At 48.4% G+C, this 15812-nt stretch overlaps 1 protein-coding gene across 2 annotated transcripts in view; it reads left to right on the top strand.

The window, feature by feature from the left end:
- The window catches only part of Mapkapk3 (MAPK activated protein kinase 3), a 33800-nt gene extending 31459 nt beyond the window's left edge, over positions 1 to 2341 (top strand). Inside the window, exons 10-11 of one of the 2 annotated variants that reach the window (NM_001012127.1) lie at positions 217 to 297; positions 1023 to 2341. In NM_001012127.1, coding sequence (NP_001012127.1) covers positions 217 to 297; positions 1023 to 1175 — 234 coding nt within the window. In that variant the 3' untranslated portion in view covers positions 1176 to 2341. The remainder of the gene's footprint in view (positions 1 to 216; positions 298 to 1022) is intronic. The other variant, XM_008766531.4, reaches the window with a different exon arrangement.
- The last annotated feature ends 13471 nt before the right edge of the window (positions 2342 to 15812 follow it).

Raw genomic sequence — 15812 nt, 5'->3', positions numbered from 1 at the left:
ATGGGAGGGGATAGCCCTGGAGGCAGGCCTTCTACAGTGATGTATGGTAACACCCCACCTGTGGTCTGGCTTTGCCACTGTCCCCTTCGGGCTCCCTCACCTCTCTGAGCTACCATTTTCCCCACTTGAGAATGGGAGCAGGGTATGTGGCAGACGTAGCCTATGTTGTACCACACAGTTCTAGGCAGTAATCCATGGGCTTGCCGTTCCTTCTAGCAATCGATGGAGGTCCCACAGACCCCACTCCATACAGCCCGAGTGCTGGAGGAAGACAAAGACCACTGGGATGACGTCAAGGTGGGTAGATTTTGTCTCAGTCTCTATACATTCCAGGATGGCATCTCCTTAGAATCTATAGAGTTTAGTTCTTCCCCTGTGCCTGGAGGATGTCAGTGACTGCCCCAGTGATCCAGCCATGGGATACCACTGAGCACTGGGCTACTGCACTTTCCCATTTAGGATGACGCTCATGGGTCACTCTTTAGTGAGGGGACTTTAGGTTAGGGGCGTGATGAAAGGATTTGGGGCCCAAGCATTGGTCGTAAACTTTCTTACGACCAATAGGCATTTGAGATAGGAACAGCACAGTTTTAGACATCATAAGTGTCAGGCAGGTCCTATGAGATAGCATCATAGAGCACTAGGGTTTCAAGCTTCAGACTCTTGGAAGTCCAGGGAAATGTCACTGTCTTCAGACCTCGAGGTTCTATACAAATGCCACTGGTTCAGTTCTCTGTCCAAGTAGAACCTTGCCTTTGTGCCCAGGGCCAAGGATGTAGCGGGTTCTGGAGTCACACACACTGTTCCTCCTGTTAACGCTATTATGGAGGGGCTTCCCAGGCATGGAAGTGATGTTTTTTTTTTTTTCTTTTTCTTTTTTTCGGAGCTGGGGACCGAACCCAGGGCCTTGCGTTTGCTAGGCAAGCGCTCTACCACTGAGCCAAATCCCCAACCCCAGAAGTGATGGTTTTTAAGGTCAGTCTATACCAACCTCTTCTTTTTCCCATGCTAATGCTATGCAGGAAGAGATGACCAGTGCCCTGGCCACGATGAGGGTAGACTACGACCAGGTGAAAATCAAGGACCTGAAGACCTCTAACAACCGACTCCTCAACAAGCGGAGGAAAAAGCAGGGGGGCAGCTCCTCAGCCTCACCGGGATGCAACAACCAGTAACTCGTGGTGCCTTGGAGGAGCCAGACTGACAGACTCTAACGTCCTGAGGCTCTGGCCAGGAGGGGCTGGAGTCATTCTTAAAACAAAAGGAGAATTTTGTTGTCTTAATGTGTCACATTGAACTTGAGGATAAAGAGCTTGGCCCAAGAGTCCCGGCCTAAGTCTCAGGCTCTAGAAAGCTGTGGGTCCTCGGGGATGGGAGCTCTCTGCTACAGCTGAGGCAACTTTGTACACTGGCTTGACTGAGGCCACAGCTCTGTTTTGCCTTAGGACATAGCCTTACTTCTAGGCCACTGGGAGTTGTGGTGGATCTACCCTTTTTCTATAAAGGATGTATCCTGCTGTGTGGGCAGATGGGTCTGGCCTTGAGGAAAGTATTGGGCCATTGGTTGCTATGGTGACCAGAGGCCATGTTGCTGTCTGAGAATACTGAACAAAGGCGGAAGGAGGGACAGTCAAGGGTCTACCTTCTTGGGGAGGTTTGTCTCTCTCACACTGGCTGTCCTTCCCCAGGCTCACTCCTCTGTGGTCTGCCAGAGGCTACAGAGTCCTGCTTGCTTATTTTCCTGGATGGTCCAGCCCTGGCTTACTATAGCATGAGCCCATGTAACACTCAGAGAGACACTAGGGTCCCTGGCACCAAGCATCCTGTCATTACCCCCTGATCTAAAAGGTAACTTCTCATCTCAACTGGAGAACTTCCCTGTGACAAACGCTCCCATCTCTTCCTACTCACCAGATCTCAGGTAGGAAAGCCTGTCTCTGCGGCTAGCACTGGCTACCCTTGGGTTTACTTTTGTGAAAGGGAGTGCTTGGCTCCCTGTGACCCAGGACCTTTTCCTGTACTCTGGATCAGACCTGGGTGGTGAAGAGCTGCTGAGCCACGCCTTCAAGGGGTCTGGTCCTGGCTGTAGCCTGAGTGGAGCAGAGAGGGTTTTCCTTGGCGGAGCCCAGACTTAGCCAGCTCTGCCCTGTCCTGCGCAGGGTAACATCCAGGTGCTGAGTGGTTGATTGGTGACCTAACAAGTGCCTGGCACCCAGTCTCCTTCCTAGATGATCCTAGATCCTGGCCTTTCTCACTGGCTGGGAAACCTTAGATCTTGTCAGCCACAACAGTGCTGCTGGGTTTTATATTCAGATATTAATAAACACATTTTTAACGTTTTTTCAATGATTCCTGGATTTCTCTTTGTCTACCCAGTTGGACAAAAGTGCTCAAAGGGCAGCTCCACACCCCTACCGGTGACTTTAGCCTGCCTAGAGAGGGTGCCTCTGGCCTGGTAAACACGCCAGGCAGACTCCAGCACCCCTGTCTCATTCATTGTAGAAAGGTCAGAAGGACCGAGGGATGGTAGCCGCCCCATGCCTCCAGCTCTGTGCCGCCCCTGTGCGCTGGATGTGTGACACCCACCCCCGGCCCTGTGCGTGCCAGTGTCTGCCCACAGTGGCCACCCCCAGCTGCGTGCCAGCCTGCTGAAGGGCGGGCAGAGTGCCTGCTGCAGCACGGAGCTATTTTCAGAAGCTGCCAGGTTTCATTTGGCAGTGAGAATATCGGGGAGGGGAGGGGGGTATGCTGGAAGACGATTCACTACTCCAGCAAGAGAGCACCCTTGCCCCTTGGGAGCCCTGAGGGCAGCCTCAAGGGGCCCTCGCTGTGCCATTTCTCCTCCCAGCTTCAATCCTGAAACCTCCCAGTTTTCCAAGAGCTCATCTGGCTCAGGAAGGGGCTCACTCCTCCTCAGCTGCCCCTCTTCCCTCAGGGCACGGGGGTGGGGGGTGGTGAGGGCACAGAGATGTTAGAAGGCAAGTACTCTAGAGATATCCTGCTGCTTCCTAGCTTGGTGACCTTGGACAAGTCCCTCAGCTTCCCTGACTTCAAGTTCCTCGGCTGAATACTGCAGAGGAGGGTGCCCACCTCGTAGTGTCAGCCAGGGGATCAGGGTAGGTGTCATTTGTGCAATACTTTTAAAAGGGTGCCTTGGCCCAGGATGCAAGCCTAGCCCGCTTTAACTAATTTGGCATTCCAATCCATTTGGAAGGGGAGAACCCAGTGTGGTCTGAGGAGGAGGGAAGCCCAGTCCAGACCCACTTCTACCTCTGGGACTGTGCATTTGGGAAATCAGATCTTCCATACTGTGAGATTTCACTTCCAAGGACTTGCACTTCAAGGACATGTAGCAACATGTGGGCTTTGGGGGCCTTTACTGCAGCTCTGGACTTCAAAGGAGGGCAATTAGATGACTTTGAGGGTCCCCAAAGTGCATACAGTTCAGGCCAACATTCCTCGCGTGCTCTCTAAGGCTAGCGAAACGCTGAGCATGCAGGGAGATACAAATAGCACATAACGTATGGACAGATTCTTCGCTTCGGCTGCCGGAGTTCCCACTATGCCTGAGACTAGTGTTAGGTACAGAGTAGGTGCCAGTAACAGCCTCAGGTGGGGTTCTCACCTCAGGAAGTTTACATTCATGGGGGGAGGGGCAGAGGGTGGCTCATAGGAACTGGACATCCGCTGTGTACCAGACATTCCCCTTAAGTACCACACAAATGTATAGAATTGAAGCATGGCTTTCAGGTGGCCTAGGATGAAAATTCATGGGCAGTTTAAATCAAAGAGCGTTTAGGGGACAGGAAGGGTACCTGGTAGGGTTTAAAAGTAGAATAGCTGGGACCAGATACTGCCCTCCGGCTCCCTCTGGACCTATGCTCTTCCAGTTTGGAATGGCTGTTAGAGATCTAGTGTTTTCCCGCTGGCCCTGAGGGAGCATGGTTTAGTCAGTCACACTTGGCCCATCACTTCTTGCAAGGGAAGGAGCTTGCCCTCTTGTGTGACTCTTAGGGAAGAGGTGCTGTAAGGCCAGTTTAAGTTAAAGAAGAGGAGGAAGGCTTATTCCTCTATCCCATGTGTCTCCGGTGGTCACGCACGATCCCATGAGAAAACCTGACTCAGGGACAAACCCGACTCAGTGCTTGCCCCCCTGGCTTCTGGCATGGAGTTCCCACAAGCCAGGACTGAGAGGTTGGAAACCAGGGCCTCCGGGTGGCTACCTGGGAAATGGACAATGGAGAAGGACAATCAGATGGTAGGTATTAGATGAGCTAAGAAATGAACTAGTCACACATTCACATGAGCAAATCTAAACACAGGCATTTATTATACATAGTTACTGTGGTGGCCGCCTTAGGAGCTTTTAGTGATGAGAAGTGTGTGTGTGTGTGTGTGTGTGTGTGTGTGTGTGTGTGTGTGTGTGTGTGTTGTGTGTGTTGTGTGTGTGACACACAGAGATTTTCATGTGTATGTGTGTGAGAGAGGTGCATGTGTGTGATAGATCTCTCTCTCTCTCTCTCTCTCTCTCTCTCTCTCTCTCTCTCTCTCTCTCTCCCTGAGTGTGTGCGCTCGCACGTGCAGGAGCTGGGTGGGGGAGCCCTGGCTCTGTCCTCAGAACCTGAGTCTGGCTGGCTTCCAGCAGTCTGGCTCATTGCTATTCTATCCCAGCCCCTCTCCGCCCTCGCCCTCGATTCAGCCCCTCCACTGCAGCATCAGAACTGAGCCTCAAAATGCAGCTTGCTACAGCCTCTGCAGGGGTCTCAATGTTTCCTAGCCTCTTGAAGCTGCCTCTGGAAGGCTTGAAGGTGCAGTGGGAACTGTGTAGCTGTCTTTAGACCTTGTTGTCTTAGGTGGAGCCTCTGTGCTCTCAGGGATTCTCACAGCTGCCATCTAGCCCATAAGTGTAAAATTCCTCCTTTTGTTCCATTGAGTAGCTGGCCTGCTTACACTTTGGAATCAAATCAGCAGGCAGGAAGCTCACCTCATATCCAATATATAGGATGGGGTCTACCCTTAACCAGACCTGAACTTAGGCCTTGGTCAAGACTGTACTGGTTTTTGGAGGTTCCCTCTCAGGAAAACAAGATGTTGATGAAGCAGGACCAGATTATTCCAGTTGCCACCATTCCAGTTGATAGACTGGGAAGAATGTTGTGTGGTCTCAGGCATGCCATGAGCTTTACTCAGTCTTAGTTTTCTTATCTATTAAATGGGAGAAACCCCTCACAAGGGTAGAGGAGGACTATAGGTAAATGAACCCCCAAAAGACTTGGTCACCAGTATTGGTTGCTGGCTGAGTCCAGCTGCCTGGCATTCTATTACTTCTTGCTCTCTATGTCCCCTGCCCACTGCCCTCCTTTAATGGAGGAGACTAGTTTCTTGGGGCTCAGGGTGCTAGTGAACACAAGAGGTGGGAGGCCTGGTTAAGCATTTCCTTGATCCCTCCTATGTGTCAGAACTTGAAAGAGGGTGCCACCACATCATGATGTGCAGTTTCTGCTTGCTGAATACCTACTGTGTGCTGGGCTTTATCTGGGTCACTTAATTTAGTCCTCGTATTCCTACTGTATAGATGGAGAAAACTGAATCCCATGCTCTTAGCTTCTGTATACTCTCCCCACCTCCATGCTGCAGGAGGCAGAGGAAGGAAATGCTATTCCTGGCCTTGGTTGTAGACAATCACGGAAGGCCTCTGAGATGTAGTAACATTGGGAACTCAAAGGGTAAGCCAGATTTAGATGGAGAAAACTAGGCAAAGGGCACTGCAGTGAGCAGATGCGGGGTGTGGCAAGTCTTTCTGTGAGAACAGAGAACACGTCCGTTGAACAGCTGAGAGGCAGCCGTGGCAAGGAGCCTCTCATTTCTTCATCTGCCTGTAAGAAGTTTGAAGGGCACTCTTGTGTCTGCCACGTTACCCACCCCTACTCCTCACCCCTGTCTCTCCTAGAGGTACACCCATCTTGGATGCCAATTTGTCAAACAAGCCATCCACCTCCTCTTGCTGCTGTGGCATTTCCAGTTCCCTCTAGAGCTGGCTGTCAGAGTTGGAAGCAGGGCTCGTCTATGTTGGACTCCCTGAACTCCTAGCATTTGGTGGAGGAGCCCTAGCTCCTCGCCTCACACCTCCGCTGCCAACAGAGCTATTTTATATACTGGGATTTTCTCTTGAGATTTAAATCGAGCGTGAATTTATGTGCTCTAAAAAAAGTTTATGGACCACTGAACTAGACGTTATCAAAATACATCTTCAATCCTTCAAGGCAAGCGCTACGATCCCTCATTTACATGTGGAAAAACAAAGACTTAGAGTAGTTCAGTGGCTTTGCTAAGGTCCATAGCTGGAGAGGACAGGAGGCAGGCTCTGATATGGCGAAATGACCTCCAGGTCATTCTTTCTCCTACTGTTCCTACCCTCAGAGAGTCCAGATTTCTACAGGGATAAGAAGAGGACAGTTGCCTGCACTCTCTGACAAAGAGACCAGAGATGGCTAGGTGACCTTGGTCATCTTGTGGTGCCACTTTTGGGGAGCATTTCACTCTGGAAAGAGAGAGTTGGGGTGAAGAGGAGTAATGGGCACGAGGAGAAAGCAGGGAAGGTACTGGGGAGTCTGCTTCATTTTGCAAAGGTGGCATCTGCTTCAGGGACTGTAAAGTGTCCACAGCAAACCGGGGGCAGTTGACTCTCACGTCTGGCAGAGAGATTCTTTGTGCAAGAACGAGGCATGCTTCTCAGCTCCCCACAAAGCAGCCTTTCATCCCAGTGTACGTACATATCCCGGTCCAGCTTCCCTTTCCGGTGGTAGGACTTTGGCTTATAGGCTATTCTCCCCGACATAGCTAGTATAAAAGAAGGGTGAGGGGTCTTGAACCACAAAGAAGGCCAATCCATTGAGGGGATGGGCCCATTGCAAGCAGAGTTTTCAGCTCAAGTTTTGTATGCCAGATATATCTCACGTGGCCTTCCTTGTGTTTCTGTTCCTCCAATAGCTTCCAAAGCAGAAGCTATGCCCATATTGCAGGCAAAGTCGCTGGAACTTGAGCAGCTTTGTCAGGGCCAAGGGTGTGGATTTCCATCGTCTCCTCCCAAAGAAGTGTATCTCTAACCAAAGAGGGATGAGTCTCTCTTCCCTTCCCAGGTCCATCCTAGCTGAAGTCTGTCCTCCCCTCCCCTGATCTTTGTTACCTCTGGTTACCAGGAAAAGGTGATCTTCTGTGGCTCTGGCTTCACTCTGGCTATGGGCAAATGGTTGAAGTTAAGGGGGTTCCTTTTTGACTCTCCTTCGAGACTGATACTCCCTCTAGTCACTCTGGTCCATTTCTCACTAGGATATACCAGTGCCAATGCCTGACCCTCATACTATGAGGCCAGAAAAGGTGAAGCATGGTATTCTGTAGAACTCTTGGCTTGTCACAGGACCAGAAAAAATACACGGCGCACGCATCTCTGTGTGGGGCATGGTGGCATTCAGAAACGTTGAGTCACGGGTGAGAGTCTCAGAACGGAGGCAGTCTCTGAGAGAGGAGCTGCATCAGAGCTCCTGTCTGAGGGAGCTGCCCACATCTTTTGGGCCTCTCTGTGAAGGCTCCCTGCCAGGCCTAGTAGGCTGTGTAATGAGGCTGCCAAGGCTGCTAGGGAGACAAGAAAGGCGGCGGGGGTTGGGGAGGTATGGTATGGAGGTCTAGAGACCCTCTCTTGACATAGTTGTAAAGAGAGCGAGAAAAAAGCCTTGCAAGGCACAGGCCGCACATGAATAGAATGAACTGGTTCCAGATGCAGGCAAAGCAGATGGGACTCCGTGTCCAAACTTGGAGCCCACAGCTGAGGAGTCAGGCCACAGATAGGGACAGGAGGGTCAGAGAAGGCTGAGTAGGGGACATTCAGCTAGGGACTAATGATCAAAAGTTGGATAGAAGAAGAGGAAGGACATTACAGAAAGAAGAGGAAGTGCTAAGGCTCAAAAGGTCTTGGGGTACTGAGGGTAGAGCATGTATGCTGCTCCTGGAGAGGGCTGTTTCCTACTAGCCGCTTCTAAACAGGAGAGAACATGTAGCAGCCTAACAGGGCATCAGGAAACAGCTTTTCTTCTTTTGGGGCGGGACATGATGGAAGGGGATGGAATGGGGTTGAGGCAGGGTTTCCTCATGTGATTCTGGTTAGCCTGAGACTTGCTATGTTAGACCGGGCTGGCCATAAATTCACAGAGATCTGCCTGCTTCTCCCCACCCCACGCCCTCTGTCTCCCACCAAGCGCTGAGATTAAAGGTATGGGCCACTGTACCCGGATGGAAACAGCTCTCTGGAGGTGCTTTTCCCTAGGTTCTGCACTGACCACACAGAACAGATCAGGCCCAGGACTTGGGATAGCTTGGCTAAATGAATATCAGTTCTCTTCTAGCCTTCGACCCTACAGAAGAACCTTTGGCTTCTGAAGTGGTTTTACAGTTGTACTGTTGGTAATAAATTGAACTCAGTTACCTGTGGATACACAGTTTTCTGGGGTTGTTGGTATCAGCAAACCCAATGGCTATGTCTTTTTATACCAAGATGTAAAAAAATATAAGAGGTCTGGGGGGAGTGGTGGTTTAGCAATTAAGAGCATGAACTGCTCTTCCAGAGGACCTTCCTTCCTTCCTTCCTTCCTTCCTTCCTTCCTTCCTTCCTTCCTTCCTTCCTTCCTTCCTTCCTTCGGCTTATAGGCTATTCTCCCCGACATAGCTAGTATAAAAGAAGGGTGAGGGGTCTTGAACCACAAAGAGCCAGTGCTCTTAACTGCTGAGCTCTCTCGAGCCCCAGAGAGGATCTGAATTTGGTTCCCAGATCCCAAGTTGGCTTGCTCACAACAGATCGTAACTGCAGTTCCAGTGGAAATCTGATGTCTCTAGACTTTGAGTCTACCTGCACTCAGTCCCACCCCACACACATACAGACATTTGGATATAGATTTGAGTATGTTTTTTCATGTGCATGCATGTGTGGTTGGAGGTCAACACTGGGTATCATTCCTCGATTGCTTCTCCAACCTCTTTTTTGAGGCAGTCTCTGACTAAACTCAAGTTTGTTAACTCACTTCGTCTGGTTGGCCATCAAGCTCAGAATTCTTCCTGTCTGCCTCCCCAACCTGGAACTATGGATGTGCACAACCACACCTAGTTTTACATGGGTTCTGGGGATCCAACTTGGGTCTTCATACTCACACAGAGGACATTTTACATAAGTGAGTCATCTCTCTAGCCCTGGAGATAAAGTCTGTAAAGATAGAATGTGCTGGGCTGGAGAGATGGCTCAGTGGTTAAGAGCACTGACTGCTCTTCCAGAGGTCCTGAGTTCAATTCCTAGCAACCACATGGTGGCTCACAACCATCTGTAATGGGATCTGATGCCCTCTTCTGGTGTGTCTGATGACAGCTATAGCTTACTTATAAATCAATTAAGAAAGAAAGATAGAGTGTGCTCTATCTAGTAGGTCAGGGCTCCTCCTGGTGAGCTCTCAAAATCGGCATTTCATTTTTCCGGAGTTATGTGCTTGGTAGGGAGATGCTCAGCTTGGAATCAGCGAGTCCTCAGTAATAGTCATACATCAAAATCTCAACCAGGTAGAGTCAAGTGCCTCCTTTCCCCAGCTTGTGATCAGGACTCCCTGACTGTACGGTTTCAGCTGTAGAGATGTTGAAAGCCATAGCCCGTCTCTAATGGAGCCTCTTTATCTGAATGAAGATATATGGCCAGCCCCTACAGGTTAGCCTAGGATGTGTTCCTGGCTTCTAGGCTGTGGAGATCAGGGCTTGAGGTAGGTTTAGAAGAAAGAAGGGACTTGAAAAAGGTCCTAACTCTGGTTAGGGGCTCCTGAACCTGGCTATAAGAGGTGTGGCCTTAAGAGGATGGGGGTGTTGTCGGGGGTGTGTGTGTGGGGGGACTAAAAAATGTTGTTACAGAACAGCCACTCCGCCTACACCTGCCTTTCAGAGGTTTTGGTCCTGTGGCTCTGGCAGTCAGGTGGCTTACCTCTTGAGAGCCAGCTTCAAGGAGTAAGTGTTCCCACCTGACATTGCCTGGAGGAGGTAAGGGCGCAGTGAATTCAAAGGAGTTTTAGGAGATTTTATGGGTGTGATGGTTTGTCTTGGTAATCAGCTCTATGGGATTTCGAATTGCCATGGAAACATGGGCATGCCTGTTGGGAGTTTCTAGATTAGTTAATTGGGGTGGGAAGATGCACTATGAATGTGAGCGGCAGTGCTCCATGGATGGTGTTGCTGTACTGAATAAAAGGGAGAAAGTGAGCTGACCACCAGCATTAATCACTTCTGCTGATTGTGGCCAATTCTGCTACCACGCCTTCCAGCCATGTTGGAAGGCAGCCCCTAGCTGTGAGGTGACATCAACCTTTGTCAGGCATTTTGTCACAGCACTGAGAACAGTAACAAATGCAGTGGGTGATGCTATTCCACTGTTGGGTCTGGGGTTCGTAGATCCACAGCCAACCCTAGTGGTTGCCAATGACCCGAGTCACCTTTGCTTTCTCCACCATTTAAGAAGCCATTGGGGTTGATTCTCTGCGTGTAGACATGAGTTAAAGCGTATAGGCTGTGTCCTGCACCGGGAAGGGGAAAGAGAAAATGTCTCTTCCCCACGGTATGTTCCACAGCTTTCAGATTTGTTCTTTATCAGTGCCATAGTCCTAGATGGGGCACATCCCGCTCCAGGTGCTGCAGAATTTCCAGGTCCAGCTCCTTGAAGACTGGCCCTTACCAGGAAATGCTGGCGCTCTGGGACCAGCTGTTACATCATTTCACTTGTTTGTGTGTTTTGTCTTTTTCAAGCCAGGGTTTCTCTGTGTAGCCCTGGTTGTCCCGGAACTCAATCTGTAGACCAGGATAGTCTCGAACTCAGAGATCAACCTGCCTCTGCTTCCTGAATGCTGGGATTAGAGGAGTGTGCTGCCACCACCTGGCAGTTGCATGTGCTCTTAGACAAGCCTCTTTTCTCTGGGCTCTTTTTTATTGCCTGTAAATGACCACAGTGATGCTTCCGGGGTTCTTGGAAGAAGTCAATATGAAAGCACATGAGAGGAAAAACCCCACAGTTTTGAGCTCAATTGTAAGTCTAATAATGGAGGTTACTCCTGGGTTGGGGGATAGTTAGGAGATGGCTCTAAAGGGTGGAGAGGGAAAAAGAAGGTAAATGAAAGTAACAACTGATAGGACCGGAGGACCAGGGCAGTTAAGAGTCTGAAGGTCCTGAGTTCTGCAGAGGACTCTATTGTAAAGACACCGAAGAGGTTCAGGGATTTCTGGGCACACATTGCAGTGAGGCCAGTAGGCATCCTGGCCAGTAGGTATTTGGAGTCCTGTGTTTCAGAAACCACACCTGGGCTCATGAACTTGAATCACCTTCAGATCTTTTGTATGAGGAGTTGGGTCAGACTTCCATCCCTGCCTACAAGGTGGACTGGCAGACAGGGTGAAGAAGCCTCTCAAGCGAAAGACAAGTTCCAAGAGTTTCCAGCTGCCTGTCCCCTTGTGCTCTGGCAGCCCTGGCTCAACTCATCCAGTGCAGATCAAACACATGCTGTCATTTCCAGGCCCGATTCTTCCTGTCCCTTAAGATCACATCTAAGAAGGAGCTATGGGATGTACATGTCCTGGTTCTCACGGGGGCACTTCACTGTTTGGGTATGTTTTGCTCAAGTAAGTGGCTTCTGGAGTTTGTGTTTTGAGATAAAATTTATATAGAATGGTTGGGCATGGTGGTACAGGCCTTTAATCCTAGCAACTGGGAGGCAGAGGCAGATGGATCTCTTGAGTTCAAGGCTGGGTTGGTCTAAGAGTGAGTTCCAGGACAGCTAGGGGTACACAGAAAATCCCTATCTTGAAAACCCAAAACCCAACCCAACCCAAACCAACCCCCCTCAGACAACAAACAAAGAGATATAAAATGAAATTTGAAGTGAAAACGTAGATAATTTTGACCTAACTCATATGACCATGAGACCTAACTCATATGACCTTATCAACCAGGATCTAGAACATCTTCATCATATCAGTTTTTAGTAACTTCTTTTCCCACATCCAGCAAATAGGGTCTGGTTTCTATTATTATAGTCAGGATTTGCCTATTTTAGAAGTTCATATGAAGGGAATTTTACAGGCTGTACTTGCATAGCCCATGGCTTCTCTTGGAGATTTATCCTAATTGCATTAGCAGCTCTCTCCCTTGTATTGTTCCTAGTATTTTTAGTTTTTGGATGCTATCATAAGTGAAATTTAAGAATGTTTTAATTTCCCCAGTCGTTTATTGCTGGTTTACGGAGGTATAATTGTTTTTCTTACGTTGATCTTGCATTCTGTGATACTACTAAGTGTATTTATTTGCTCTTCTATTCCCCACACATAATTATGCTATCTGTGACTAACGACAGCTTTATTTCTTCCTTTCCAATCTTTCCCCCTCTCCATTCCTTTCCTCTCTTGTGCAGTGGGGCCTTGTAGCACAGGCTGGCCTTGAACTCATAATCTTCTTGTGTCTACCTCCTGTGTGCTGATATTAGAGGTCTGTACTACCATTCCTGGAATTTCCTTTCCAGCCTGTATGGCTCTGTTTCCCCTGCCTTGTTGACTTGGTGGCAACTTTAATTCAACACAATGTGCAGGCTGGGACTTAAGCTTTGAGAAGTCATGGTTCCATGCGGTGGTTCACACTTAATTCCTCTGGCTGCCTGGGAAGAATCTCAGGGGACAAAAGGAAGAAAGCAGAGGAGAGCAAGGAGACTGAGGATTCCAATAGAAAGAGGGAGATGGTTTGGCTTGAGAGGATGGAAGAATTGGATGAATTTGGAGTTGGAGTCATAGAACTCACTGTGGATGAGTGTGGAGAGGGCGAGGGTAACATGGGTAACCAGTGAAGTCCACGGGAGAGGTGGAAATGCTTCCTCTTGACCTGCGGGCTGGGACGGCAGCTTTACTACTTTCTTTTCAAGATACTGGTAAACATACTTGGTCTTTGGAAGGGGCCATAACCATCAAGTTTAAGACACTGGGAGACAGTCTAACTTAGATGTGGTTCAAAGCTCTGAAAGCAGACAGGAGAGGAGCGAAGCAGGGAAGAGGGTTGAGAGGAGTAAAGAGATAAAAGGAGCCTATGGTGGTTCGGATGAGACTGGCTTCAACAGGCTTATGTATTTCAATGCTTGGTCCCCAGTGGGTGAAACTGTTCAGGACGGATTAGGAAGTGTGGTGTGACCTTGTTGGAGGAGGTGTGTCACTGGGGCCAGGCCCTGAAGTTTCAAAAGTCCATGCCATTCCCAGCAAGCATTCTCTTTGCTTCATGCTTGTGGACTGAGATGTAGGAGCTCAGCCGCTGCTCCAGCGCCTGCTTGCCTGCTGCCGTGCTTCCACCATGACAGTCATTGCCTCCTACCTCGTGGAACTGTAAGCCCTGACAAACTCTTCCATCTACAAGTTGACTAAGGTTAGGGCGTGCTGCCACAGCAACAGCAAAGTAGCTAAGACAGAGCCCCAGTTCTGAACTAGAGACTGCAGAGAGATGTATTCACTGCCCTTTTGTGACCACTGACAAAAATGCAACTTCAGAGAGGAAAGGTTTATTTGGACTCACAGTTCAAGGGATATGCCCACCATGGCAGGGGTAGCGGGGAAGCTGTTCTTTCACATCACAGAGGATCAGCAAACAGAGAGGAGGGAAAACTGTCTCAGCTAGCACCTCTGCAGACACAACCAAGATTGCGTTTTGCTAATGCTCCAGATATGTCTCTTAATCCACTCAAGCCGACACTTAAATCAACCATCACAGGATATGGGAAGGTATCACAAAAGTAAATGAACAGGGAGCAGCCACGTAGAAGGAAACCCAGGGAGAACAATTGTCTTTTGATATCAATGGAGTATTGATTCCGAGATCTCTGCATATACAAAAATCTGTAGATGCTCCCGTCTCTTACATAGTATGACATAGTATTTGCATGTAACTTATGCATACCCTCATGAGTACTTCAAATCTTCTCTGTATCAGTTTTTATACTTGGTACAATGTAACGGCTGTGTTAATAGCTGTTAGAGTGTTTTGTTTAGGGAATAATGATGAGAAAAATTTTGTGTTCGTTACAGATGTAATTTTTTTTTAAAAAAAGTCTATTTTTCCAGTGTTGGTTTAAGCCACTGATATGGAAATCCACGAATCTGAAGGCCTGACTATATGGTTTATTATAAGTCTCTAAATGCAAGTGTTTCCAGAAAGGGCTGGTTAATGTGTAAGATGCTGCTGAGTAGGAAAAGTAGGGCAAGGACAGAGAAGCAACTGTGAGAGCCGGCGTTACAAGAATCCTCTTTAGTGTCAAGGAGGGCATTTCTGTGGAGCAATAGAGCTAGAGGCCTGTCTGAGTGATGTGAGAACTACTGATGTGGAGGTAGAGCTATGCAGCACAGCACGGGTGATGGTGATGGCAGTGATGGTGATGGTGCTGGTGATGGTGCTGGTGATGGTGCTGGTGATGGTGCTGGTGATGGTGCTGGTGATGGTGATGGTGATGGCGATGGCGATGGCGATGGCGATGGCGATGGCGATGGTGATGGTGATGGTGGAAACCTTTTTCTCCTACCTCCTGAGGAAGCATTGAGGAGCTCTTGGTGATCAAAGGCCTTACTTATCACAAAGAAAAAAATAGGTCCGGTGTCCTTCAAGGCAGGACTTGGGATTGGCAGGCAGGATAGATCAAGCACACTAGAAAGGATAAAGCAAGTGTAGGAATCCCTTCTCAGTGTTGTACTGTGTCTCTATCACAAGACCCTCATTGTGAAAGTTGGTCCTTTTCGTTTCCAGCAGAGGTGAGCACCAAGGAAGGTGGAAGGTGGGCTCCAGTGTTGTTCAATGCCTCTGTATGTTATCATCCTAAGAAAGTTACAGTGCTTTATATACTTGATGGCAACTATGCATACTCATTGGGAAATTGCAGAAAAATGAAGGATTGTCTTTTGACATATTTTACTCTAGTTGGTATCCACATACATTTGTTTTTGCAGAAGCTTTATTATTTTTATTGAATGTTGTATAGCACATATTTTCCATGTTTATGTATGACTTTCATAGTAAAGTTGCATGTTGTAATGCCTGTTGTTTAAGCAATTCCGTTGATGATCGTTTGGGTCATATCTATTATTTTATAAACAGCACCACATTGAATATCTGTAGAAACAGAACTTACTCTTGATCCATTTCCACAAACCTAATAATTGTAGGGCTCTTTTGGTACTTACTAGCCATATTATTGGTGGGAGATTAACTGGAGCCACCACCCTTGGAACCCAGTTCAACACTCCCAACACATTTGCCATTTAATTCTTTAAAAGGTTGATGCACTAAAGAGGGGTCTCATCATACCTTCAATTTGTCTTTCTTTGGTGGTTAAAAAAATATACCCATTTCCCTATCTGTTCATTTACTGATTCTATTTCTCTCTTCGGGAGCAAGGAGCTCCCAGGTAGTGATTCACATTGGTATCTTTCTCATCGAAGTCTCTGAATGGCTCACTGAGCCCTGCCCGGAGTGTCCTCACCTACTGAAGTAAATCAAGTCAAATGATTGTGGCCTTCTGCTTGCCCCCCACCTCCAGCCACTCTCCATAGTCATGTTCTTCCCATTGAACAGCCCCATAACAGCCTTTCTTGGACTCTCCTCTAGGTCACCATTGGCTTTCTCTGTATCCATTTTCCATGGACTTCAGAGAAATGTCAGGAAATATTTCTTAACCAATTTATTAGTCTAGTCTCTATGACTGACCGCTCAGAATTCTTTTGTC

This window comes from Rattus norvegicus, chromosome 8 (assembly GCF_036323735.1).
Source record: "Rattus norvegicus strain BN/NHsdMcwi chromosome 8, GRCr8, whole genome shotgun sequence".
NCBI classification, from domain to species: Eukaryota; Metazoa; Chordata; class Mammalia; order Rodentia; family Muridae; genus Rattus; species Rattus norvegicus.
This window is presented reverse-complemented; position numbering and strand designations above follow the sequence as displayed.